This window comes from Nyctereutes procyonoides, unplaced genomic scaffold, assembly GCF_905146905.1.
Source record: "Nyctereutes procyonoides isolate TBG_1078 unplaced genomic scaffold, NYPRO_anot_genome, whole genome shotgun sequence".
Classification (NCBI taxonomy): Eukaryota; Metazoa; Chordata; class Mammalia; order Carnivora; family Canidae; genus Nyctereutes; species Nyctereutes procyonoides.
In genome coordinates, this window is record NW_026575030.1 from 973,664 (window position 1) to 1,000,232 (window position 26,569).

The 26,569-nt window shown below is 38.8% G+C and overlaps 2 protein-coding genes across 3 annotated transcripts in view; one reads left to right on the forward strand and one right to left on the reverse strand.

Annotated features, from left to right (window-relative positions):
* Positions 1-8,357, reverse strand: part of RAB3GAP1 (RAB3 GTPase activating protein catalytic subunit 1) — a 97,151-nt gene extending 88,794 nt beyond the window's left edge. The window contains exons 1-3 of one of the 2 annotated variants that reach the window (XM_055316179.1): positions 8,317-8,357; positions 8,161-8,216; positions 2,608-2,683 (exon numbers count right to left, since the gene is read on the reverse strand). In XM_055316179.1, the coding sequence (XP_055172154.1) occupies positions 2,608-2,683; positions 8,161-8,216; positions 8,317-8,334 (150 nt within the window). In that variant the 5' untranslated portion in view covers positions 8,335-8,357. Of the gene's footprint in view, positions 1-2,607; positions 2,684-8,160; positions 8,217-8,316 lie in introns of those variants that run through there. The other variant, XM_055316180.1, reaches the window with a different exon arrangement.
* A 1,785-nt stretch (positions 8,358-10,142) lies between these two features.
* MAP3K19 (mitogen-activated protein kinase kinase kinase 19) overlaps positions 10,143-26,569 on the forward strand; it is a 66,511-nt gene continuing 50,084 nt past the window's right edge. Inside the window, exon 1 of the mRNA XM_055316545.1 lies at positions 10,143-10,286. Coding sequence (XP_055172520.1) covers positions 10,143-10,286 — 144 coding nt within the window. The remainder of the gene's footprint in view (positions 10,287-26,569) is intronic.

Consider the following 26,569-nt stretch of genomic DNA (forward strand, 5'->3'; position numbering starts at 1 on the left):
TATAAATTAATAAAAACCCAAACCAGTTTAAAACACGGACAAAAAACTGAATAGACATTCCACAAAGAAAGACAAACAAATGGCTAATAAGCACATGAAAAGTGGTCATGTTAATATTCATCAGAGAAATGCAAATGAAAACCAGAATGAGAAATACAAATAATTCTACAAACTACATACCCACTAGAACTAGAATTTTTAAGACTGAAAACAAGCAATTGGTGAGAATGCAGAGCCACCCAAACTCTCATATATGTACTGCTGCCAGGTGAATAATATGGTACAAAAAACTTTAGCAGTTCCTTATAAAGTTAAACATTTACCTATCCTGTGACCTAGTAATTTCACTCCCAGGTATTTATCTAAGAGAAATAAAAACATACGTCTCCAAAGGTCTCATACAAGAATGTTCTGCTTTATTCATAGCTAGTATGTCTGCCAAGTGAAACTGCAGTATATTCATACAAGAGTGTACAACTCAGTAATAAAAAGAAACAGTGATTCTTGCAGGCACAAAGAGTATCTACTGTATGATGCCATATATATGAAATTCAAGATCCAAGCCGAAAGTAATCTGCTGTTGAAAAAAAAAAAAAAAAAAGAGAGAGAGAGAGAGAGAGAAAGAGAGAGCGTGCGAGAACAGCACCTGCCTGGGGAACATCAGTGAGGAGCACCGGGATTAACTGGAAAGGGTTGCTAGGAACCTTTCTGGGGTGATGGCAATGTTTCCCAAAGTTCCTGAGGACCGCTGTTACACGGATACAAACATTTCTTCAAATTAAGCAGTTTTGCATACTATATGTAAATTTTATTTTAAAAACTTTTAAAAATCTAGTAGGGGGTGGAGAGTTGGTAGAGGTACTGAAATAAGAAAATAGAACACTGTTGAAATTGAGTGACGGGCAGATGGGAGTTGATCACACTATTTTGTCTATTTTATAAATGTTTGAATTTTTCATAATTAAAAAGTTTTTTAAAATTTCTCAATTCCCCCATCAGTGGAGGAAGAGAACTGGTAATCACTGTCCCCCATATGAATTAAAATCACTTCAGTCACTGTCTAAACTTTCTTTTATATGCTCAATAATCTCTGTTCTTTATACTTTAAACTATTCATCACAGTTAACAGCTCACCTTGCAATCTAGTCATGTTTTCCCTAACTCATTTATTTACTACCATCTACAGGGAGGAAAGGGTTGGAGAGAGTCAACCTTCCTTTAACCCATGCTGGCAGTATGCTATATACGTGGAATACAGTACCCAATTTATATGCCAAAATTGAATTTAGCATCTAAAATTTTAAATCTTATTTGCTTATTTATCACTTTAGTTCCTCATCAGAATTTATGTTCAGTGGCAATATAGATCTTGTCTTATTATTTCTTCAGATCTGGCACACAGCAGATACTTAGTAAATACACATAAATCAAAGTATTAAGGCATATAAATAACATCAGAGCTCACAAATACTCAGTTTAGCTCTCTTTTTAGTGCTGCAAATCATTTCCCATTCCAGTAACAACCTTATTTTGCCCTAATTTTACTGTCAACTATATCGTTATGTTTGTTTCAAGTGAATAGAATGATCTGTTTGAAAACTTTACATTTTCTACTCAAAAATGTATTCATAAGATTTTAATAAATCAATTTGTATCTCAGCACCTTTAAATGATGTTTTTTTTAACGATGTGGGATTTCCACGTGCAATGTTACTTTTTTTTCTTACACATATGAATAAAGAGGAAAATCCTAATGCTTTGATAGTCTCAAATTCTGTTATCACAATAAAGCTTAAAAACCCTCATAAATAGAGTCCCCTACCAAGAGATAAACTGCAGTTAATAAGACTTAGAATAAAAACAATCAATTTTACTTCAAAAAATTGTCTAATAAAACAAAGCATCTACATAAGCTTAAAATCAAATTGTTAATTCCCTTTAGTGAAAAACAGAAAATCCAGGTTTGTTCTCAGAGTATATTCTTTAGTAATTATTTGGGGTATGGTTTATCTTAGATTAGAATTAAGTATCTTAATATCCAGCAATATCTTAGATTAGAATTAAAACTCTACTTCAATTTTGAATGTTTTCTTCATTCTTAAATATCCTCAAAACATCCATAAGGTTAAAAAAAAGGGGGGGGGAGAGACAAATACTATTAGTGGTATTGTAAAGTACAAAACTTGAATGAAAAACCTGCTAATAACACCAACTCAGTTAAGACCAAGATTTTTCCTCATCAGGCAATATACTCTACCCATGAAGTTGGTAATTGCAATGTTTCTCTGACCAAACAAAAAACTTTTAAAAAGATTTTCTAACATTCTAAGGGAGAAAGAAAGAAGTAAACATGAGAAGAAACAGAAAATCACTCACAAAGAATGACATTATACATATAAAATTTTATTTAAAAATAGTTCACAAATGTCTTACATATGTTTTTTGCCAGATTCAAATCCAAGTTCTTCCAGGTGCCACTTTATGTTCATAAATCATACAGAACTTTAAAAAAAAAATTTAATTCAATGTACCAAACACAGCAAAGGGCTTAAAAATAGAAGTTTCAAAGTAAATACTTATTTAGAGACACCAGCAAATAGATCTGACCTTTTCAAGTGGCTTTCCCAAAGAGTTTCCAATCAGTTTCCAATCATTTAAAACTTCTTCAACTTTGGAAATAAACCTAGGGAGGAGTAAAAAAAAAAAAAAACAAAACAAAACAAAACAACTTTCTGAACATATAATAACCTTTTTTTTTTAATCATTATCACACAATTTCTTTAAACAAGTAGGTTTTATATTTTAACATTTTTATCAGAAAAGGCTCAGTAAGTTTTGTATTATTAGCCTAGGGATGCCTGGGTGCCTCAGCAGTTGAGCATCTGCCTTTGACTCAGGGTGTGATCCCACAGTCCGGGGAATGAGTCTTACATCAATCGGGCTTCCTGCATGGAGGCTGCTTCTCCCTCTATGTCTCTGCCTCTCTCTCTATGTCTCTCATGAATAAATAAATAAAATCTTAAAAAAAAAAAAACTGAAATGTATTATTAGTCTAATTTATGGATGTGGAATAAATGTGGAAATAATCTTCTCTAATCCAAGAATTCTTACATTTTAATATTTTTTAAAGTTAACCCCACCCTCAATGTGGGACTCAAACTCACAATCCCAAATCAAGAGTCCCAAGCTCTACCAACTGAGCCACCCAGGCACCCCAAATTTTGACTTTTTAAAAGTCTACAGCTTACCCAACATAGGCATTCTGCTTCTATAAAATATAAATTAAGCATAAATCTCTCTACCTTAAAATGAATACAAATTTGGAACAGAAATCAAACCTGAGAGACTAAAAGGATACTATTAAAGATAACTATGAAACCAATAATTTTTCCCTACCCTCAAAATAATTAATCTATATAAATTAACTTTTCCTTTGAAGATATTTAAGAACTGATTGATCTCCCTCTTCCCCCAAAAGAAAACATCCAGGAATTTTGAACTTTGCTCACTAAAATAAACCATGTTGGGTGCCTGGGTGGCTCAGTCTTTTAAGCATCTGCCTGTGGCTCAGGACATGATCCTGGAGTCCTGGGATGGAGCACATGCCTCCCCCACCCCCATGGGTCCGGCTCCTTGCTTGGCAGGGGGCCTGCTTCTCCCTCTCCCTGCTTGTGCTCTGCCAAATAAATGAATAATCTTTTTTAAAAAATTAATTAAATAAACCATGTTTTAAGAGACAGCTGGCAAGAAACTTCAAGTAGATTTGTCAGCTTTAATAACTGACAGCTTTTAAAACTAATCGCTATCTAATCTTTAAATCTACTAAATGGGGATCCCTGGGTGGCGCAGCGGTTTAGCGCCTGCCTTTGGCCCAGGGCGCGATCCTGGAGACCCGGGATCGAATCCCACGTCGGGCTCCCGGCATGGAGCCTGCTTCTCCCTCTGCCTGTGTCTCTGCCTCTCTCTCTCTCTCCCTCTCTCTCTCTGTGACTATCGTAAATAAATAAAAAATAAATAAATAAATAAAAATAAATCTACTAAATGAGGGGCGCCTGGGTGGCTCAGTCTCTTGAGCATCTGCCTTCGGCTTGGGTCATGATCCAAAGTCCTAGGATGAAGCCCCACATCGTCAGGCTGCCTACTCCGTGAGGAGCTTGCTTCTTCCTCTCCCCACTGCTCATGCGCTTCTCTCTCTCTCTCCCTCTCTCAAATAAATAAAATATTTTAAAAATATACTGATGAAGTGGACCTATTAAAGAGAATGAAAGAGCACCTGGGTGGCTCAGATGGTAAAGCACCTGCCTTTGGCTCAAGTCATGATCTCCAAGTCCTGGAGACTTGCACTGGGCTCCCAGCTGAGTGGTGAGTCTGCTTCTTCCTCTCCCTTTGCCTATCACCCCACTCATACTTACTAGTGCTCACTCACTCGCTCTCTCAAATGAATAAAAATCTTTAAAAAAGAATGAATTTTGACTAGTGACATGGTCAATATCAGCAAATTAAAACTGTCAAATCTCAGTAGTAGCGTTAAAAGACTCTTTCAGAAGACTTTATTACACTAAGAAGCTAACTTCTTATAGAAGTATGATGCAATCTAACAGCAAAATTGCTCTCCTAAAACACCTACATCATATTGCTAGAGTAATAGTTAATTCCAGTCAAAATATATTCACAAGCATCAGGTTTTTTCCTTCAGTGACAATATAAGTTAATATTTACATTTAAGACAGTAATGACAGTAATGATAAATCTGATTTTTATGATTTAAATGAACCTTCTAATTAATTCCTCTTTAAGACTAAAGGCAGTATTAATATATATACTAATCCACTTCCGGGTAGTTTCATCAAAAGGCAATTATTGGTTCTGAAAATAAGTAGAAAAGTTAGCATGTTTACAAAAATAAAAGGAAATAAAAATTTTAGATGTATCCACTTGTGAGTACAAATGTGCCTGTGAGGGATGCCGAGTTGCCACAGTTGGTTAAACTGCCAACTCTTGGTTTCACCTCAGGCTGTGATACCAACATCCCGAGATCATGCCCTGTATTGGGCAGCAGGGAGTCTAAGACTCTGTCTCCCTCTGCCCCTACCCCACTCTCTCTAAAAGAAATAAATGAATCTTTATTAGAAATGTACGTTGTATTTATAAAGGCAAAAAACTGGAAGCCACCTAACTATCCAGTTGCAGCAAACAGCTGGTATGTCCACTGAATGGATTAGTATGCATCCATAAAAAATCATGTTTGAAGACAATTTGAGGAAATAAGAAAATGCTTATTTCATATACTAAATGAAAACATGGAAGCTACAGAAGTATTAATATGTTTTGATACAAAATGTTCACAACACATTCAGATTAGAAGAAATTTTCTCAAAATATTAAGTCTTAGAATTTTTTTATTCTGTGAGGCATTATAATAAAAATCATTGAAAATAATATTGCTTTCACAGAAGGAGCACATTAAAACACTTATTTAATGAATTCTATCAATACTACCTAAAAGAGAAAAATTGCAGTCTACTGAAAGTGTTGAGATTTGACCAGAAAAATGTAAAAACTTTATTGCTGAAAGCTTTCAAAAAAACAGTTGAAGGGTTGTTTCCTCTGATTCTGCATTCGATATTAGGTTCCTTTGTTATAGGCATTGTAAGACCAGATTTCTTTCCCTTCTCAGCTCTTATTTCAATTGTAATTACAGACTCATCTGTATTAGATTCATGTCTGTCTCTTCTACTAGACTTTACCGGTAAGAGCAGGAACTATTTTTATGGACCACACCCCTACGCCCTGCACTGTATTTGACACATAGGCACTCAAAAAATATTTCAGCAAAGGACAAAAGATTAAAGAGTTGGGGGACTCCTTTTTTGGGGGAGGAGTCCATTCAGTCCTCTCAATAAACTGTCTTTATGGCTCCTAACATATTAACAAGAACCTTCATTCACACATTAAACCCAAGGTTTAAGAAGACTCCAAAGTCTTTAACATTTTCCCATGTGCTATAAAACACTACTGTAGCTCTAAAAATGAGCATAAAAACCAAAACCCAAATTTCCTACTTTGTGGTAGTACTCATTACTGTGTTAACAATGATCTCCATACAAGGAGCTAAAGGAGTTAATATTGCACTTCAGGATACCTTAAATATTTGCTAAGGGAAAATAATCATGTTTCCATTCCATACTCTTGATGCTTCCTCACCCCCACCCTCCAAGATTCAGGTGACATTTTTCTAACTACCTTCAAGACATCAAGTTATTATTTCAAATTCAACTGGTCTAAAACTGTACTCTTCCCACTTTCTTATCTTCATTCTTTTAGGCAAGAAACTCCAGTTGCATGTTTCTTTCTACTCTAACATTTCATCAAGTGTATCTATCTAAAAATCTTTTTCGAAATATCTAACAATACTCCTTTCTACCCTCCCTCCCTCTCCAGTCTCCAAACCACCGATCTAACTATTGATCAAAGTAAGTCACCGGGCTTCATTTGACTTAATCTCCTGAAACAACTCTCATCCTATCACTTTGCCACTCTAAAATCAAGGGTGTCTCACCATTGTTCTTTAATGGTTCTCTCCAAGTGTGGTCTCCTGACCAGCAACATCAGCATCACCTGGGAACTTGCTAGAAATGCACATTCTTAGGTCCACCTCAGATATGATCAGAAACTATGATTCTGATGCACACTAAAGGTTGGGAATCCCTGATTTTAAAAGCACCGAGTCTAGAGATTTCTTTACTCAGCTTTGGAGACTGTCCATGGACTGTCTCATCTCATTAATCTTATTTATTTCCCTTCAATAGATAGTCTTTACTCCAGTAAAGACATCTTCATGAAGTCCCAAAGGTTCATTTATACTCATCTCTGCTTATATTAATACCTTCTCAAATCTAACCAACCACTTTCCACTTTCAATATCCAGCTCATTTCCTATCTTTTCTATGAAATTATCTCCCCTAATTGTGATCCACAGTATCATCCTTCTCTAAACTTTTTACAGTTCACACCAGCTGGCTTACAATTTAATCATTCTCTGTTTTGTGTAACACATAGATCAAAGGTTTTGTTTTGGTCTTTGTTCTTTTCCATTAGTTTAACTCTAGACACAGAACACCTGTTCAATAAAGCCCTTGCCAGTATGGCTACGTCTTACCCACTTATTTTTTGGAGCGTACCACAATCAAACTATTATTCCACCAGGGATTGATTGATTGATTGATTTTTTAAGTAGGCTCCTTACCCAGCATGGAGCCCAACACAGGGCTTGGGGACTCCTGGCCTCAACATCAAGACCTGAGCTAGATCAAGAGTTGGCCACTTAACCAAATGAGCTCCCCAGGCGCCCCTCCGGCAGGAATCTTTAATATTTTCCTCAGTCATTGAATGACATGACATGCGCAAATCTCCTCTCCCAACCTGAAAGATTATCAAATGTTGCAACGAACTAAATACTGACTGACCTCCACACCCAGAAGGGTCTCTGTGACACCAACCTGAAAATTTCTCATTCTCAGCTATTACTCTTTCACAAAGTTGGCTTTCAGCTCATTTCGCTCAGCTGTTCAGTGAGGTGCGATGGGCACAGGAAGCCTGGGCACATTACCCACGGAAATGCAACGACTTGAATCAGAGAGTCCCCAAAACCATCTGCAGCATTATCTTAAAAGGTCATTCTAAAGGGCAGGATGGAGACGGTGGGAGGGCGGCACATGGACAACCGCCAGCACCACGAAGGCCTCCTCCAGGAAAGGGTACACCTATGCCCACGAGAGGAAAACGGCAGCTGCCAAGTTTACGGCTTAGGGTAACAACAGGAGTTAAACGGAAACGACACCAGCCACGGAAGTGGTAGCTCGGGGAACTGTTTCCGCGGGTGGGCGACGACGGAGGTCTGAGGAAAGTGGTCTGAGAGTGAAACAGAACTTTTTCTGAGAGCCGAGTCTCAGGGGTTGGGCTGACGGGGGCGGGCCGCCGCCTGGCAGACGCGAGACGCGGAAGAGGCGTGCGGCTGACCGAGGACAGAAGCCGCAGAGCCCGCGGTTCGCCGGCCTTACTTCTCCCGCATTAGCGGCGTCACACGTGGTCTCCCTCGGGGAAGCGGCCAGGGGACGCCGCGGCCCGCGGTACCGACAACCACTGACAGGACTCACTCACCTTTCCCATTCCGAGGCAGTGGTGAAGTCCGTGATCTCAAATACCTCGGACTCGGGCTACGGTAAAGGAAAAGAAAGATAAAGAGAATAAGCCCCCGGGCGCTGACGTGGAGGAGCAAGCTTACAGACCGGGAGAGGCAGGGAGCAAACACCTCACCTCACTGTCGGCCGCCATCTTGAGGAGCGCTGGGAAGTGCGCTAGGGCTGCCGGGAAGGACGAGAGCGGGAGGGGGCGGGGCGGGGAGGGGAGGGGGCGGGGCCTCGGCGCAGACCCGCCCCGGAGGCCCCGCCCCCTGGGACTGAGTCCTGCCCGGAGTCCTCAAAGGCTGAAATCTTTTGATTTAAAACAGGCAAAAAAGAAAACCTTTGAATTGGAAATCTTCCTGTAGAGTAATGAATACAGAGAGAGAACAGAAGCAAGGAGGTAAGACAAGGCAGGCCCTAGATTCCTGTGAATAAAGTATTAAAAAACCTAAACCATGTTGAATTTGTTTTCCTTCAACCTCTATTTATTGACTGCAAGGCACAAAGCTAGATGCTGTGATATCCACCCTCCTCCACCCCCCTCAAAGAAGTTACAGTTTGGTTAAGTCATAAAATAAAATCATTATGAGGACGCCTGACTGGCTCAGTGGTTGGGCATCTGCCTTTGGCTCAGGTCATGATCCCGGGATCCGGGGATCGAGTTCTGCATCGGGCTCCCTGCAGGAAGCCTGCTTCTCCCTCTGCCTCTGTCTCTGCCTCTCTGTGTCTCTCATGAATAAATAAAAGTCTTTTAAAAAAATAAAAATAAAAAATAAATAAAATCATTGTGTTAGTTATCTGATATCTGGGAAGAGCAACATACCATTCAATGAATACTTCACTTTTTTTTTGAATACTTCACTTTTTTTTTTGAATACTTCACTTTTTAAGCCACTGAAGAACAGAAGGAGTAGCGGCTAGCAGTTAACAATTATATTTCATAGATACTGAAGTATACATCATGAAATGATACCATGTCCAGGATTTGTATGAAACTAATGGGAGGAAGAAGTGAGTAAGGAGAGAAATAAAGCCAAATCAGCTATATGCGGATAGTAGCTTAAGCTAGTGATGCGTACATGGGTGTTTATACTATTCTATTTCTGTTAGGTCTGAAATTTTTCATAATTAAAAGGGGAAAAAGGTTAACTTTCATGTAATTTCATGAGTTTTGCAATCCACAAGAAGGAATTTGTTGGTAGAGGACTAAGAAATTCAGCTTCAGTGATTAAAAAAATAATAATGATAATCTTATGGCTCAATGAGTTAAAGTGTCCAACTCTTGTTTTTGGTTCAGGTCATGATCTCAGGGTCGTAAGATTGAATCCTGCTAGGGGTTCTCCACTCAGCAAGAAGTCTGCTAGAGATTCTTTCCCCCTGCCTTTCCTTCCCCCCACTGCTCCTCCATTCCACTCCAACCCTGCTTGAGTTCTTTTTCTCTCTCTCTCAAGTAAATAAATAAATAAATAAATATTTTTTTAAGTTTTAATTTTAAAAGTTTAAAGATATAAAAAATTTGGTGGGGGCACTTGGGTGGCTCAATGGTCTAGTGTCTGCCTTTAGCTCAGGTCGCAATACCAGGTCTTGGGATCAAGTCCCGTATCAGGCTCCTTGCAGGAAGCCTGCTTTTTCCTCTGCCTATGTCTCTGCCTCTCTCTATGTGTCTCTCATGAATAAATAAATAAAATCTTTTAAAATTTTTGGTTATATAGGTAGAGCATATGAAAAAACTAAGGTGAGAATTTTGATAACAGTTATTGCTAGTGCCAAACTTTGAACCCCTGTCTTCTGATGTTCCTTCTAATTTCTATCTACCGTATCAGTGGAGGGTTGTGAGTTAACTACTGCAGCAGTCTTTCCCGAGATCTGAACTTGCATCCTCCATTCATTTACAAGCATCTATTAAACAGCTAACTAGGAGCCAACCACTGTGCTAGGATATTAAATTGTATTGTAGATATGGTCCCTGACTTCAAGGAGTTCAAGGTCTGGAAGGAAAATGGGAAATTCGCTGCACAACAGAATGAAGAGGTGCTACATGTATCAGCATTAGTGTTAGCAATGTGGAAGTCAATGGTCATCTTGACAAGAAGAATCTTGAAGGTGAGCTGAAGAATAAGATGAAGAATAAGAATAAGATTAGTAACATAGGACTCATTGCAAAGGATTGTGGCAAAGATTAAGTTCTACAAACCTATGTAAAATGGTTAGCACAATGTTGTGGCATATATAAGATTCTTATAAGAATAAGACTGCAAGGGGAGTCCCTGGGTGGCTCAGCGGTTTAGTGCCTGCCTTTGGCCAAGGGCGTGATCCTGGAGCCCTGGGATCGAGTCTCACGTCAGGCTCCCTGCATGGAGCCTGCTTCTCCCTCTGCCTGTGTCTCTGCCCCCCTCTCTCTCTATCTATGTCTATCATGAATAAATAAATAAAATCTTAAAAAAAAAAGAATAAGACTGCAAGTGGGAAAGGCTTCTAAGCATGTCTAGAGGATCAAAGGTGGGGAAAGTCTGATCCATCCAATAAACCAAAAGAAAGAGGGCACCTAGAGCAGTGTTTGTGTTGAAGTTGGAGAGGTAGAAATGGGCTACACCATATAAAGCCTTCTAGGCCAGAGATGGACTTTTTTTTTTTTAATATTTATTTATTTATTTATTTATTTGGCAGAGAGGGGTCGCACAAGCAGGGGGAGCTGCAGGCAGGAAAGAGAAAAGCAGGCTCTCTACCAAGCCGGGAGCCCAATGTGGGGCTCCATCCCAGGACCATGGACTCATGACCTGAGCCAAAGGCAGATGCTGAATCAACTGAGCCACCCAGGCACCCCTGGAGTTGGACTTTATTTAAAACACAATGAAAGTCACTGAAACGTTTTCAGCAAGAGAGCAATAAAAAAAAAAAAAAAAGAGCTATTTAAGAAAATAATACAGAAAAGAAAAAAAAGGGGGGGGGAGAGCCCTGGGCGAATGGGGTAACCGGGTGATGGACATTAAGGAGGGCACATGATGTAATGAGCACTGAAGGGTTTTTTTTTTTTTAAGATTTTATTTATTTATTCATGAGAATACACAGAGAGAGAGAGAAAGGCAGAGACACAGGCAGAAGGAGAAGCAGGCTCCATGCAGGGAGACCAACGTGGGACTCGATCCCAGGTCTCCAGGATCACGCCCTGGGCTGAAGGCGGCGCTAAACCCCTGAGCCACCCGGAGGCTGCCCCTGAAAACATTTTATATTTAGAGAATGGGTAAGGAAAAGAATCCAGTGAAAGAAGGAAGAAAGGAATGGCTTGAGAAATGGGAAAGTAAGGAAAGAGTGATGGCACAAAACCCGGGAGAGGAAATGTTTCAAGATGGTAAATATTGACAGCTGCTGAAAAGCACATGAGACAGGAATATAGGATCAAGCGTGATTGATTGTTGATGCTTCTTGGGGTTGTCCTTTGTTTGTCTTTAAGGCAGAGAAGAGCAGATATGTTTGTGTATGGATAATAATCTATGAGAGAGAGACTGATGATGAAGGGAAGTGGGAGAGTTGAAGTTCCAGATAAGGAGAGAGGAGGAAATCCAGAGCTGCTGGTTACACAACTCCAGGGGGCGCCATTCACATTGCATTTAGAAGTTTCGCTTCAAGAGGTGCCCCCCACCCAGATCACCTTTCAAGTAGCACTCTGTGGAGTTGTGCAGAAAGGTGGAATTCAGAGCAGGTATACCATGAGGGAAGGAAGGCTAGGTGGTTGGTTAGGTTGGCTTTTTCTGAGAAGGGAAAGAAGGGAATAAAAAGATTCCTGGATACAGATATAGACATTGGGAGATTTGTTCATGTGAAAGAATTACTTGTTCACTTTTTTAGAGTCCCACCAAGTGAAATAAGTCTGTAGGATTTAAGGTCAGACAAATCCAGGTTCAGCCTTTTACTAACTACAATATGACTGGAGGCAACTCTTCTAAACTCCACTGGCTTCGTTAGTAAAATAGGACTCTTATTGCAAAGGATTGTGGCAAAGATTAAGTTCTACAAACTTATGTAAAATGTTTAGCACAATGTCGTGACATGTAGTAGGCGATCAACTGTGGTGGTAGCATTTTATAACGAATTTACTATAAAACCAGAAAGTGCTACTCACATTAAGGCATTAGGGGTTTTTTTCCTCCCTGCTTAGCCATGAAGATGTTTCAGTACACACCAAAATGAGAGACTAAAAAATCACAAAGATTTTCCTGCATGAAGTTAAACTTTAGAAACTGTATGAAACAGCCTCATCGGGTTGCTAGGTAAAGTTTTCTTCCAAGATATTTTTGGCTTCTTGTCTTCTCCCTGGAGAAACTTTTAAAATAAGTTATTTGTTAAAGCAAAGTGTGAAGCCAAGATGCTAATGATGTAAAGTACCCAGGAGAGACACATTTTTATTAGATTTTCACTGGTGCATGAGGCAGAAAAGATTGTTTCTTCAGTATTAAGAGCTCTTTGGCCACACATCCAAAGGCAAGGTTTTTCTGTTGCAAGCACATTTCCTCATTGGCAAAATTTTCAGTTATTTCAAGGTGTTAACCAATAATAGCCAGGGGGAGAATTTTGATGCTTAGGCAATTTAAGAGATTAGATGCCTGGAAAAAAATCGCCCTTGGCATAGTCCTCAGAGGAATGTGGGGGCATAACAGTTTAATTAGGCCTTAGTGAGACAGCAAACATTGAGAGGAGCAACAGCAGTGGGACTACACCATCCTCATCTACCTGGATGTCTGTGCACGGAGAACAACTACAATAGAAGGTACAGCTGGAAGACAAACACATGCTATGAAAATAAGAAACTCTCCAAAGAGAAATATCCAAGGCAACATCCTCAGACAACATTTTTTCATTCATTCAGCAGTATTTGTCACAGGACTGTATCATAGTCCTGGTCATAGCACTGTGGTCAATCCCGCAGAGAGAGTCAAAGAATAATCCCTTGAGGTGCTCACAGTCTGAGATAAGACATAAATATGATACGGCTTAGAAAGGGATGCATGATGGTTAATCCAACTTATTCAAACTCCTTTCAAAACCAGTGGGAGGAACATATCCGGGTGATCTTTCAGAACACACACACATTTTTTTTTAAGATTATTTATTTATTTGGGGGAGGAAGGGACACAGGGAGAGGTAGAGAGAGAATCTCAAGCAGACTCACTGCTGAGTGCAGAGCCCGATGCGGGGCTCCATCTCATGACCCTGAAATCATAACCTGAGCTGAAATCAAAAGTTGGACGCTTAACCAACTGAGCCACCCAGGTGCCCCAGGAACACACACACACAATATTTTATATTCTAAATAAGTACTCTCCTATTTCTAGAACTAGAAAGAGGTACAATCACTAAGCCAAGAAGTCTCCAGAGAGGGATCCCTGGGTGGCGCAGCGGTTTGGCGCCTGCCTTTGGCCCAGGGCGCGATCCTGGAGACCCAGGATCGAGTCCCACATCGAGTCCCACATCGGGTTCCCGGTGCATGGAGCCTGCTTCTCCCTCTGCCTGTGTCTCTGCCCCTCTCTCTCTCTCTCTGTGACTATCATAAATAAATATAAATTAAAAAATATTTTAAAAAAATTAAAAAAAAAGAAGTCTCCAGAGAATTTTAAGAGAAGTGGTTTATTCACTCCTTCATTCACAGTCTTAAGTCACTTACCACTCATTCTGTCATTTCTTCATTCACTAAACATTTATTAAAAGCAGCCAGTATGTGCCTGGCACTTTGTAGAAACTGGAAAACAGGGATCCCTGGGTGGCGCAGCGGTTTAGCGCCAGCCTTTGGCCCAGGGCGCGATCCTGGAGACCCGGGATCGAATCCCACGTCGGGCTCCCGGTGCATGGAGCCTGCTTCTCCCTCTGCCTGTGTCTCTGCCTCTCTCTCTCTCTCTCTCTCTCTCTCTATCATAAATAAATAAAAAAAAATAAAAAAAAATAAACTGGAAAACAAAAACATAAAAACAAGGTGCCTGCCCTCAGGAAGCTTCAGGTGTGAAAAAATTGAAGTCCTTCAAGATGATAATAAGTCAAGAACAGCCAGTTCCAATTCTTAAGTGTGTCACATGTCTAGTAGATTCAGCTAAGAACAGTACTTGTCAGAAGGTTGATTTAGTTTGTCCAAGTTTTTGTGTTTCCATTTCTTAAATATGTTAATAGGTCTTGAACTCAGAATGTAGGATGCAAAAATTAATTGAAGAGTCATGAGAATTGTGTACAAGTTTACGGAATAATCATATCCTTCTAAGCATGTGTGTATGTGTGTATATGTATGATTGGTTACATGTTTTACACAAGCATATTCTTATTTAAACTCCAATCTTTCCTTATTAGGGAGAGTGAACTCTTTTCACCACACGTGATTAATAAATACAAAATCATGGGCAGCTTGGGTGGTTCAGCGGTTCAGCACTGCCTTCAGCCCAGGGTGTGATCCTGTGGGCCTGGGATCAAGTCCTGTGTCAGGGTCCCTGCATGGAGCCTGCTTCCCCCTCTGCCTGTGTCTCTGCCTCTCTCTCAATCTGTGTCTCTCATGAATAAATAAATAAAATCTTTAATAAATAAATGCAAAATCTTAGGTCTGCTCCTGACCTTCTTTTGTTCTAAGTCTCAGTACTTCTACATTAATAGCATCTCCAATTGCTTGTTGATCTGCTCAGATCCCTTTTAACATTCACTTCAGTCTAGTTTCTAACTAAACTAGATGGACTGATTTCCATCTCATCTGCTTCTGCTATTTTGCTGCAGGTAATCTAATAGTTTCCACTTATCTCTGTCCCTTGCATTGGCCCATTTATGTACTGCAATAAATTGCCTGGTATGAGATCCTTACATCACTGTCACCAAAGGAAGACCTGGGAATCATATTTTAATTTAAATTGTTCAAGTATTATACAAGTAATAGGACTGTCTTATCATAAAAGATGCAAATCATATGCATAAAACAAATGGCCTCCTTAACCGTCTTTTCAATTTCCATACCCTCAAGGTATGGGAGGGTCAGTCCTGGTATGGAGCCCCACATTGGGTTCCCGGCTCAGTGGGGAGCCTACTTCTTTCTCCCCCTCTGCTGCTTCCCCTGATTGTGTGCATGCTGTCTTTCTCTCTCAGATAAATAAATAAAATCTTTTAAAAGAAAGATAAAATCACTAATACTAATTAAGCATGAATCCTTTCAGACCTTTCCTAAACATACATATTTGTATATATGAAATATATAGTTTTGCCTTTTTAAATCACTTTTTGCACTAGGAACGTCTAATATTTAATATGCACCAAGTATTCTTCTAAGTGTTTTACCTGCATTAACTCATTTAATCTTACAATTACCCTGTGAAGTAGATACTGCCCTTATTTTACTGCTGAGGAAACTAAGGCAGAAAGACCATAGGTAACTTGGCCAAGTTATATACCTCCTAAGTGGCTGGCTCCTGAACACGCGCTCTGAACCTCATCATAGCAGTATCATACTATCATATATGCATTATTTAGCAACCTGCTTTTTTTACTGTACTATATGATTTGGAGCCCATTTAGGACATGATATAAAGCTCTTTCTTCCTTCTATATACAGCTGCACAGCATTCCATAATTCAAAGAATAAATGTACTACTTTTTATTTGTCTTCTGTGACTTGACATATAAATGATCTACTATTTAAAGCTATTAATAACATCCATAGATGGTGGCAAGTACAGAGGGGTTCATTATACTATACTGTTTATTTTGCATATTTGAAATTTTCTGAAATAAATTTTCTAAAAATGTTTTCGAAGAAGATCCTACCTTCTCTCTAAAAACAAAACAAAAAACAAAAAAACTCCAAAACAGTGCCTGGGTGGCTCATTTGGTTAAGCATCTGGTTCTTGATTTTGGCTCAGGTCATCACCTCAGGGTTATGAGGCAGAGCATTGTGTTAAGCCCTACATCAAGCTCTATGTTGGGTGTGGAGCCTGCTTAAGATTCTCTCTCTCCTTCTTCCTCTGACCCTCCCCCCATAAATAAATAAATACATACATACATACATACATAAAATTTTAAAAAGAAAATAAAATTAAAAATAAAAAAATACTAGGGTAAAATTTTATTATACCTGCATCTTTGTGATCACCTGTTGGAATTACTCCACGATGAATACTGAGAAATGGGAATATCAAGTTGAAGAGCGTGTGCATTTTAAAAAGTAGTAGATAGCACCAGATTACAATGTCCAAAATGAGCGTTACAAATTTACATACCCTCTAATAGTGTTTAAAAGTTGCCACTTCCCCATGCATTTAATAATATAAGTCTTTTAAACTTTTGTCCATATGCTAAATAAAACTTGGTTTGATTTATATTTTCCTGATCCCTAGTGAGGTTAACTGATTTAAATGTATTTCCTGGCCATTTGTATTCCTCTCCTATAAAGAGTGATTTCAAAACTTTCACTTGTTTTTCTGTGGTCATTTATCTTTTCTGCCATTGATTCAGGTTATGTCTTCATCATTTTTTTCTAACCTATTACAATAATCTTTTAACATTTCTATCTGCCCTTCTGCTTCAATTAATTTTCATTCCTGCTGTCAGGAGGATCTTCCTAAAATACAGATTTCATCATGTCTCCTCATGAATAAAATCTTTTAATGTCTCCCAATTCAGCTGAAATTAGCCTCACTTCTCCTCTACCCCTATCACCCCCACATGTATTCTGAATTCCAACCACACACATACATACAAACACAATATTTTTAACATTTCATGCTTTTATCTTTCCTCTGGACATACTGTTGTTTAGTTGACCTGCAGTATCCTTTTCTCTGTGGTTTATCTGATGAACTATTTGTCCTTCAAATTTCAGCTCAGATAATTATCTCTTCTCTGAAGATTCCCTATGCTGTTATGAGCTGAACTATGTTCCCCCAAAATTCATATGTTGAAGCCCTAATTCCTAGTACCTCAGCATGTGATTATATTTGGAGGTAAGACTTTTACAGAGGTGAACAGGTGAATGAGGTCATTAGCATGGCCCCTAATCCAATCATATTGGCCTTCTTATTTTAAAAAGAAGACTAGGTCATGTGGAGAGACAGCAGGGGTCTTGTGCCCAGAGAAAAGACCCTATGAGAACAATGAGAATCAGCTAACTGGAAGCCAACGAAAGGGGCCTCAGGAGACACCAAACTTGCCAGCATGTGGATTTTGAATTCTTAGCCTGCAGAATTGTGAGGAAATAAACTTCTGTTGCATAAGCCACATCATCTGTGGTATTTTGTTATGGAAGCCCTAGCAAATTTCTATACCCCAGCCCTTCCAACTCAGAAGGTTACGAGCTTCCCTAGGGTCTTCTACATGGCTTTGTGGTGCCCTCACCTAATACAAGAGTCCTCCCTCCCTTTGTGGTTTTGCTTTCCATAGTTTTTTTTTTAAGATTTTATTTATTGATTACAAATGAGAGACACACAGAGAGACACCCAGATGTCCCGCTTTCTGTAGTTTTAGTTCCCTGTGATCAACCACCCTCCAGAAACAGATTATCCTCCTTTTGACAAATCGTCAGAAGGTCAGTAGTAGGGGCACCTGGGTGCTCAGTGATTGAGAATCTGCCTTTGACTCGGAGGAGATCGCAGGGTTCTGGAATCAAGTCTCACATCGGGCTCCCTGCAGGGAGCCTGCTTTTTTCCCTGCCTATGTCTCTACCCCTCTCTCTGTATCTCTCGTGAATAAATAAATAAAATCTTTAAAAAAAAAAAAGGTCAGTAGTAGCCTGACTGTACATCACAATACCTGCGCCATTCCCTTCACTTCATCTCATCACATAGGCATATTACCATCTCACAGCATCACTAGAAGAGTGAGCACAGTACCATAAGTTATTTTGAGAGGGGATCCCTGGGTGGCGCAGCGGTTTGGTGCCTGCCTTTGGCCCAGGGCGCGATCCTGGAGACCCGGGATCGAATCCCACGTCGGGCTCCCGGTGCATGGAGCCTGCTTCTCCCTCTGCCTGTGTCTCTGCCTCTCTCTCTCTCACTGTGTGCCTATCATAAATAAATAAAACAAAAAAAATTTAAAAAAAAAAGTTATTTTGAGAGAAAGACCAATTCATATAACTTTTATTACGGTATAATGTCATGATTGTTTATTCCATTAGTAATTATCATTGCTGTTCTCTTACTGTGCCTAATTTATAAATTAAACTTTATTGTAGTATGCACATATCGGAAAAAACAGCATGTAGAGGGTTCCGTACTATCTGAGTTTTTAGGCATTCACTGCAGGTCTTGAAGTATATCCTCTGAGGATAAGGGGCAAACATGGGATTGTCCTTGTTTTGCATGCTTATCTTGCCACTACTTCTGAAAACATGTTTCTTGGAAACACATGATTTGAATGAATATTTCTCAAAATGAGGCAAAGGGAGGACTACTCTTTGAGAAACCAACAGAAAGATAGAAATAGAAACCAAATAGAAAGATTCATGGATTGTAGACCAGTCTGAGCCCAAGGATAATCCTGCAGAAATCCTAAGCATCAGAATGTACAGTACTGGGGCAGACGGGGTGGCTTAGCGGTTTAGCACCACCTTCAGCCCAGGGTGTGATCCTGGAGACCCCAGATGGAGTCCCATGTCAGGCTCCCTGCATGGAGCCTGCTTCTCCCTCTGCCTGTGTCTCTGCCTCTCTCTGTGTGTGTCTCTCGTGAATAAATAAATATAAAATCTTAAAAAAAAAAAAAGAAAGAAAGAAAAAAGAAAGTACAGTACCTATGACTTTCTCCTGGCATAAAAGCTAAGAAAGAGTACTATCCTCCTGGCAGCAGAAACATGGAAGGATGTAGAAAGTAAAACAGAGTAATAGCCTGTACGTGCTTGGATTAGTGTCAAAGCACTTTAGGCTGAATGGGGTGATGAAAGAATATACATAAACCTAACAATTTTACCCTGAAGTGTTCACTCACCAGAGAAATATGTGAGTGTGTGTGTGTGTGTGTGTGTGTGTGTGTGTGTGGTGTTAGCATAGTAAAAGTGGTGAATACTTCAACATTGTGGTCAGGCTGCTTTGATTCAGTCCCTAGCTCTACCATTTATTAGCTTAAAATTTCTTCAAAGCCTTAGAGTTCTCCTCTGTAGCATGGGGAATGATGGTGATTATAGAATCAACTCTTTAGAGTTGTTGTGGGGGTTCAATGACTTCATTAACATAAAGGACTAACCTAGTAAGAATTTAATAAATGTCACCTGTTGTTACAATAAAATATTTGCACCCTTTGCAGTTGAGTATATATAACAAATATGTCTGTAGAAGAAAATCCCCAGGATCCTTCAGTAGGTGGCATAAAAATTCTAGCAGCACACAAATGGCAGATGACACTATGTTTTAGAGTGCCCTGAGTCTACTTCCTCATGAGTGTTTTTGTAGTCCACAATTTAAAGCCTCTTTCATCCGGGTTTATTAGCATTTATGACTCAGACAAAAATACAGTCCATTTCCTAAAGACTTTGCTTGGGAAAAATCACAAATCTAGACAAAATAAATGTTCAGATGTAGGAATGTCCATTCACTAGTGCTCTTTCAAGCATGATTCTAAGAATACAAACAGTTTGGGGATATCCAATTGGAGTCTCTTGCTCTGTAACTTATATTTAGATTTGGAAAGGGATCCTTCTGGTACATTATGGCAATTACAAAGGTATAGCTTTCCTGGAGAATGTCTCAGTGGATAAGATGATAATGGCAATTGTGCCAACCATGGAAGTACACTAGGGTCCAACTCCTTCAAGCACTTAAACAGCAACTTTAAGGAGTGTGCAATGCTTGTTTTCCTTCCTGGATGAGATTGTCCTGCCTTCAATTCTCAAAGCTAAATGCACAGTGGATGGTTGCCTGGGTGACAACCCGTAAACTAAGCAGTCTCTTTGCAGCTAACTGAAAGGTTTGTGCACACAGAACCAGCTTTAATTATTTTTTTAAGTACTTTGAGCTGTGCAACGTTGGAAAATAATCAAAGAAAATAAATCTGTATCTATGCTGCTTTTAAATGGATCCTTTACTGAAGTGTGGGTTGACAGCCTTCCCAGAAATCAGTGTCACAATAAATTAGGATGACGTTGACTGCTGTTTTTCTCGGTCTTTCTTCAACTGTGTATCCCTCGGCAAAACGCAACCTAGGTAAGCCAAATCTCCACTTTTCAGCACATTTTAGGTATTGCCCTATGTTGCAGATTTTTTTCTCTCCAAAGGGTGCCCAGAGGAAGAACATCAGGTAAAGTGATAGAGAAACTATGTCCTAATCTGAAATAATTAAACCCTTAGAATTGCTATAATAAACTTTGATTTTTCGAGTATCAAGACAATCCTTTTTAATACTTTATGTAAATGCCTCTAGATCACAGGCTAAACTGGTAAGGGCAAGAAAACATACTTGCTTGGATTTAATTATACACAGAGACATCTTTTATTTTAGTTTAGTCACTTAAATATGAACTTTGAATTGTGTAAGTCTTCTTGTAAACACTCAGTACTGTATATATGTGACCTGGCCATATTTTCTCAACATGAAAAGGGATTCCCATTGCTTTAACTCTTAATTACAGAAGATTCCAAATGAAATGTATAATGTAATAAAACACTTTGTTTTACAAGGAGACTAACCATGCATACAGTGAAAGATAAAACACTGGGTTTACTAGATGCTAAACCAGAAACCCCTGTGGAATGAAACATTATTGCTTAAAAATCATTGATCAAAACAATCCTAAAAGGAAAATTGAGAAACGTTTTCTTATTAAAAAAAAAAAACTTGGACATGTGCACATTGAAGATCAGAAGAGGAAATGAAACTCACTAAGAAAAAGCAATGTGGGTCTGTCCTTGTTAATTGAAGGAGCTTACCTGTGTATAGGAATACTGCTATACACTGATTCAATCTTCATTGCCTTCCTCCAACCACGACTAAGTGTGTGAGACAATGGATGACCAAATAATGACCACATTGCCCAGTACTGTAGTGATTTGATTTGATAACTTTCAGTTTATAATTCAGTTTCACTCTTTTTTTAAAAAAATTTTTAATTCCAGGGGCACCTGGCTGGCTGTTGGTAGAACGGGTGACTCTTACCTCAGGGTTGTGAGTTCAAGCCCCACGTTGGGAATAGAGCCTACTTAAAAAAATAATAATCATAATTCCAGTAGAGTGAACATTACAGCCTTATAATAGGTTGGTTTAAATCTTAATGTGTATTTTTTATTGGAATGGCAGATACTTGTGAAATGCTCTTGCTTAAAGGTAACATTAAAGAATTAAGTTGCAACTCCTGAACATCCATTGTCATTTCATTGCTAGGGGTGATAACTTTGCAAAGAAATATCTTTGGGATTTTATTTCCACTTTATGAATAAACTGGTGATATGAATATATATTTCTTGCCTCGTCGTTATTTGAATATGTGATTTTCAGCTTTACTTTTACCTGTGGTATTGCAAATACTATTGCATTTTCAAAAATAAGTAGATAAATCTAAGTTTCAAAGTCATTTGATGGGACAGATATGTACGCTGATTTTAAATTTTTCTATGGCCTAATTTTGAGTATATCTTTCAATCAGCCCCTAGCAACATTCCAAGTACACTGCTTATTCAATGTTAATGGTAAGGATAATGATGATTAAGTGACAGCAGTCGACCAAATGTCTGCTTCCCTTAGAAGAGTTTAAAGAAAACAATCACTACTAGTGGGAGTATGAATTGGTGCAGCCATCCTAGAGAATAATCTAGCAGTTCGTGAAATTAAATACATTCGACTCATTCACCTTAGAGAAGCTTTTTGCACAGTGCATTAAAAGGCCTGAACAGGGATATTTCTTGCAGTGTGGTTTATGGAGTGGGAAGTTGGAGGCAATTTAAACGTCTGTAACCAAGGATAATCAGGTATGGTGGAGCCATATGATGCAGCCCTTAGAAGCAAACAACCAGAGATACACATAAGTACAAGATTAAAGCTTGTAAACAAAGAATTACATTAAAAGTAAGTAACATAGTTAAATTTAAGACATGCACATACACATAACTGTATATATTCTTTTAAAGATATCTACTATCTGAGGATACTTCTTGGGTGCATCAGATTCGGTCCTGTGAGGCAGAGGGGAGTAGGAGAGGAGATAAGAGTTCAAGAAAGAAAAAATAAAACAAGAGGAAAACTAGACCCAGCCCCACATTGCTAATGGGTATAATTAATCCAACTCTCTCTACCCAGGATCCAAAGAAGTGAAAATAGGTCTATCTTACAAATGTTCCTTTAAATATCAGTTTCACTGAGTCTTTTTGGGCACTAGCACCTGCATGTCTCCCATGTGAGAGAGCCCATTTTACCAACACCTGTGCTTCATTTTCCTCATCTATAAAATATAGATAATACTACTACTCTCCTGATGGTGCTGTTTGTAATTAAGTAGATAAAATATATGTAAAGCATTTAGAATAGCATATGGCATATAGTAAACATTCAATAAATGTTGGATATTACCATTGTTATTATATGCTGTTGCTGCTGCTGATGATGATGATATAACAGCACTGTGAAAAAATGGGAGAGAGACTTGAGGAATTGATTCTCTATTTCAATTTGTTCTCTGTTAGAAATTTAGGGAAAAAATAGTATTTATTCTAAGTAGTTTAAAACAAAATAAGTGGTAATGTTAAATATCAATTAGAAAATAAAACAAGTGGCACCTGGGTGGCTGAGTCAGTTAAGTGTCTGACTCTTGGTTTTGGCTCAGGCTGTGAACTCATCCATCATGGCACTGGCCCTGCATCAGGCTCTGCACTCAGCAGGGAGGCTACTTGAAGATTCTCTCTCTCTGCTCCTTGCCCCATGCTCTTACTCTTTCTCTCTCTCTCTCTCTCTTTAGCACACACACACACTCTCTCTCTCAATTAAATAAATAAATCTTCAAAAAGAAAAGAACAGAAAACAAATTCCAAGAAAGATTGTGGATTGAATTCTAAACACTAAGTCAGTGTTTCTAGAAGTCATCTGATGATGCAAAAAAAATCAATCACGTGAATTACTGAGCAAAAAAAAAAAAAAGTGTGTCCTAGAGACAGTAAAAAAGTAGTTGTTCAGAGTTCAGGGTCAGGGAGTTGAAATAGGTGGAGCACAAAGGATTTTTAGGGGAAACTACTCTAATAGTATAAAGGTGAGTATATATCATTATATAATTGTCCAAAGTCCTAGAGTGTACAACACCAAGAGTGAGCCCTAAGAGTAAATTCTGAACTTTGAGTGATAATTATGTGTCAATGTATGTTCTTCAGTTGTAACAAATGTACCAATGTGGTGCTGGATGCTGGGTATGTTTGGTGTCAAGGGGTATATGAGGACTCTACTTTCCACTCAATTTTGTTGCGAACCTAAAACTACTCTAAAAAGTAAAGTCTAAAATATTTAAAACAGGGATCCCTGGGTGGCGCGGCGGTTTGGCGCTTGCCTTTGGCCCAGGGTGTGATCCTGGAGACCCGGGATCGAATCCCATGTCGGGCTCCCGGTGCATGGAGCCTGCTTCTCCCTCTGCCTATGTCTCTGCCTCTCTCTCTCTCACTGTGTGACTATCATAAATAAAAAAAAAAGATTTAAAAAAAATTAAAATATTTAAAACAAGTCTATTTAAAAAATTAAATGAGTCTTTTAAATTATTTTAATTAAAACAAAAAATGAGAGGAGTCTCCAGCCTCATTCCATACATGCTAAAAGGAACCTGGGAATCTTTATTCATAACAAGGGGACAGCATAATTTTCATGCTCAAACTAGTTTAGGAAACTGCACTATCCTAAAGCCACATTTCTTGGAGAGTCAAGGAAACAAGACACCCTACTTACATGCTGGTTTTGTTGCTGGCCTCATTGATTATCGTTCTGTAAAAGCAAATGCCTGCCCACTCCAACATCAGGTCTTCCCCAGTTGCCCAAACACATCTTCTTGGACCCATTTTTCATTTTCTAAGGCCAATCAGTCACAAATCCTTAAGCTTTGCTTTCAACTTTTGCCTTTCAATTCTCTATCATAATAATCTTCTCAAAGTACCAGTGTTCCTAAAAGGCACTACTCAAAACTGTGCATGGGCTTCCCCAACTATTTAGAAGTAAAGTGTAAATTTCCATCCTGTCCACTCTCTCCTCATTGACCCTGGCCATGGGCCTTGTTCATGCTCTTCCCCTCATGAAAACTGTCCTTTCCTCCTCACTCCAGCTCTCTAAATATTATCGATACCCTTTGCCCATGGAGTGCTCCAGTCACATGATCATCTCATTTCTCTGGCATCATAAGATTCATTATTCATTGTTTGCTTTGACACTTAATCATAATGTTTTTCTCCCATTTTGTCCTATTTTATGTTATATTTTATTGTGACAGGTCAATGAAAGCAACTGAAGGACATATATTATCCTCTTAAATGAATGGATGGATTTATCAAAGAGTACTATTTCTGGAATGAAATACATGTTCTCTTTGAAAAAGAAGGCTCTATGTAGTTTGGCCTATGAATTTTGAAGGCATGTGTCTATTTAGAACATCAAAGACTAATTCTAGACATTTTCTTGTTTACTTTTGTTAACTTTTATCCACCAAATTGTACTATGAAATAGGTGTTTTGTTTTCTTGCTTTCAACAAAATGTGAGTTCATTGGAACTAAATTATCACTTCAATGAAATAGCATGTGCCTAGGTACAGTGACTATGGTATCAAAAGCTGAAGTGGAATATAGAGTCTGACAAATGATTCTGGGCTGATTCCAACAGCAAGAGGCTCCATGGGGGAGGTAATCCAGGGACTTCAAAAATTGCACTCTAAGAGATATTTCAATGATTTGGATATTTAAAATAAGGACTTTCCTGGAAAAACTGGAACAGTGGCTACCATGCTCTTCAATGACTCACATTGTACTAGAGTTATTGAGGATACAAATGTGTAGGGCATGATATGTTCCTCCTACTGAGGAATTTATAGTATTGTTAGGAAAATAGGATTTTCATAAAGAAAATAGTTACAGGGATTTTAATAAACAACGCTAGAGAAAATAAAATCCTACACGAATTTTCACCAATAAAATGTATGTAGTATTTCAGATCCTTACCAACCATTTGAAGGGGAGATTGTTATTTCCATTTTAGAGATGAGGAAATTAAGCTTGGAGGGGTTAAATGACATGCTCAACATTAACACTGTGCAGGAGGGATCAAACCCAGGTTCTTTCAAGCTCCAGACCCTCTGTTGTTTCCACCCTGATGTTGATCCATCCTTTCTCCTGTCCCACAGCAGATCTCACAAAGTGATGGTGAAAATTGTTATTTCTAATTTAAAACATATGCAAGGCTGATGGGATTACTGAGTTTTCCTCTATTTCAAAGTTGTCTTAAAACTGTTATTTTATACATAAAAGAAGAAAAAAGGTGAGGGATCCCTGGATGGCTCAGCGGTTTAGCGCCACCTTCAGCCCAGGGGGTGATCCTGGAGACCCAGGATCGAGTCCCACGTCATGCTCCCTGCATGGAGCCTGCTTCTCCCTCTGCCTGTGTCTCTGCCTCTCTCTCTCTCTCTCTCTCTCTCTCTCTCTCATGAATAAATAAATAAAATCTTAAAAAAAAAGAAAAAGAAAAAAGGTGACACTAAAAATAGGTTATATCACATTTGAACCACCCATGCTTTGTTGGCTTTCATTTAATTAAATTGTTTCTCTTCTTTGGCAGGCAATTATATGGAATTAGCAAGATGAATAAAAATAAACGGATTCATGATTTCCTGGAAGTAGTTTCAAGGGGTGACATGGAACTCATCTGTGACTATATTACTAAAGTCCATTCCGTCCTTGGAAACCTTAACTTACAGCATTCAAAGACTGGGAATACACCTCTTATTACTGCAGCAGAAGAAAATCTAACAGAGGTACCCATGTGATGTCCTGGGGCCCCTGGGTAATCTTTAAAGCTAAGGATTCCAAGAATGGGATGTTTCCGAGTAGCATAATCACTTACCTCCATGAAAGAAGGTCTGAAGGCAGGCTTCAAGGGGAATAGGAAAGGGCTTAGAATGGGGACTTAGAAAGGGACTAGAATGGGGACTCTAGGATGAAAAAGACAAATTTCACTCAACTGAGCAGGTTGATGCCTCTATAAGTTCTTGAGAGTCTAAATGGAAGTGGACCCTCAACCCTGCCTAACCATCTCCATAGCCTTTTTCCTGACTATCTTCTTAGTTTTTTCCCCTCTTTTGACTCCTTTCTATTAACACTTTTAAATAAATTATAAAATGTAGCTTATATGCTAAAAAATGTATATACAACTTAAAGAAAAATAATGACACTGGCACCCATGTTCCTACCATCCAAGCCAAAAATTAAAATGTTGTCATGCC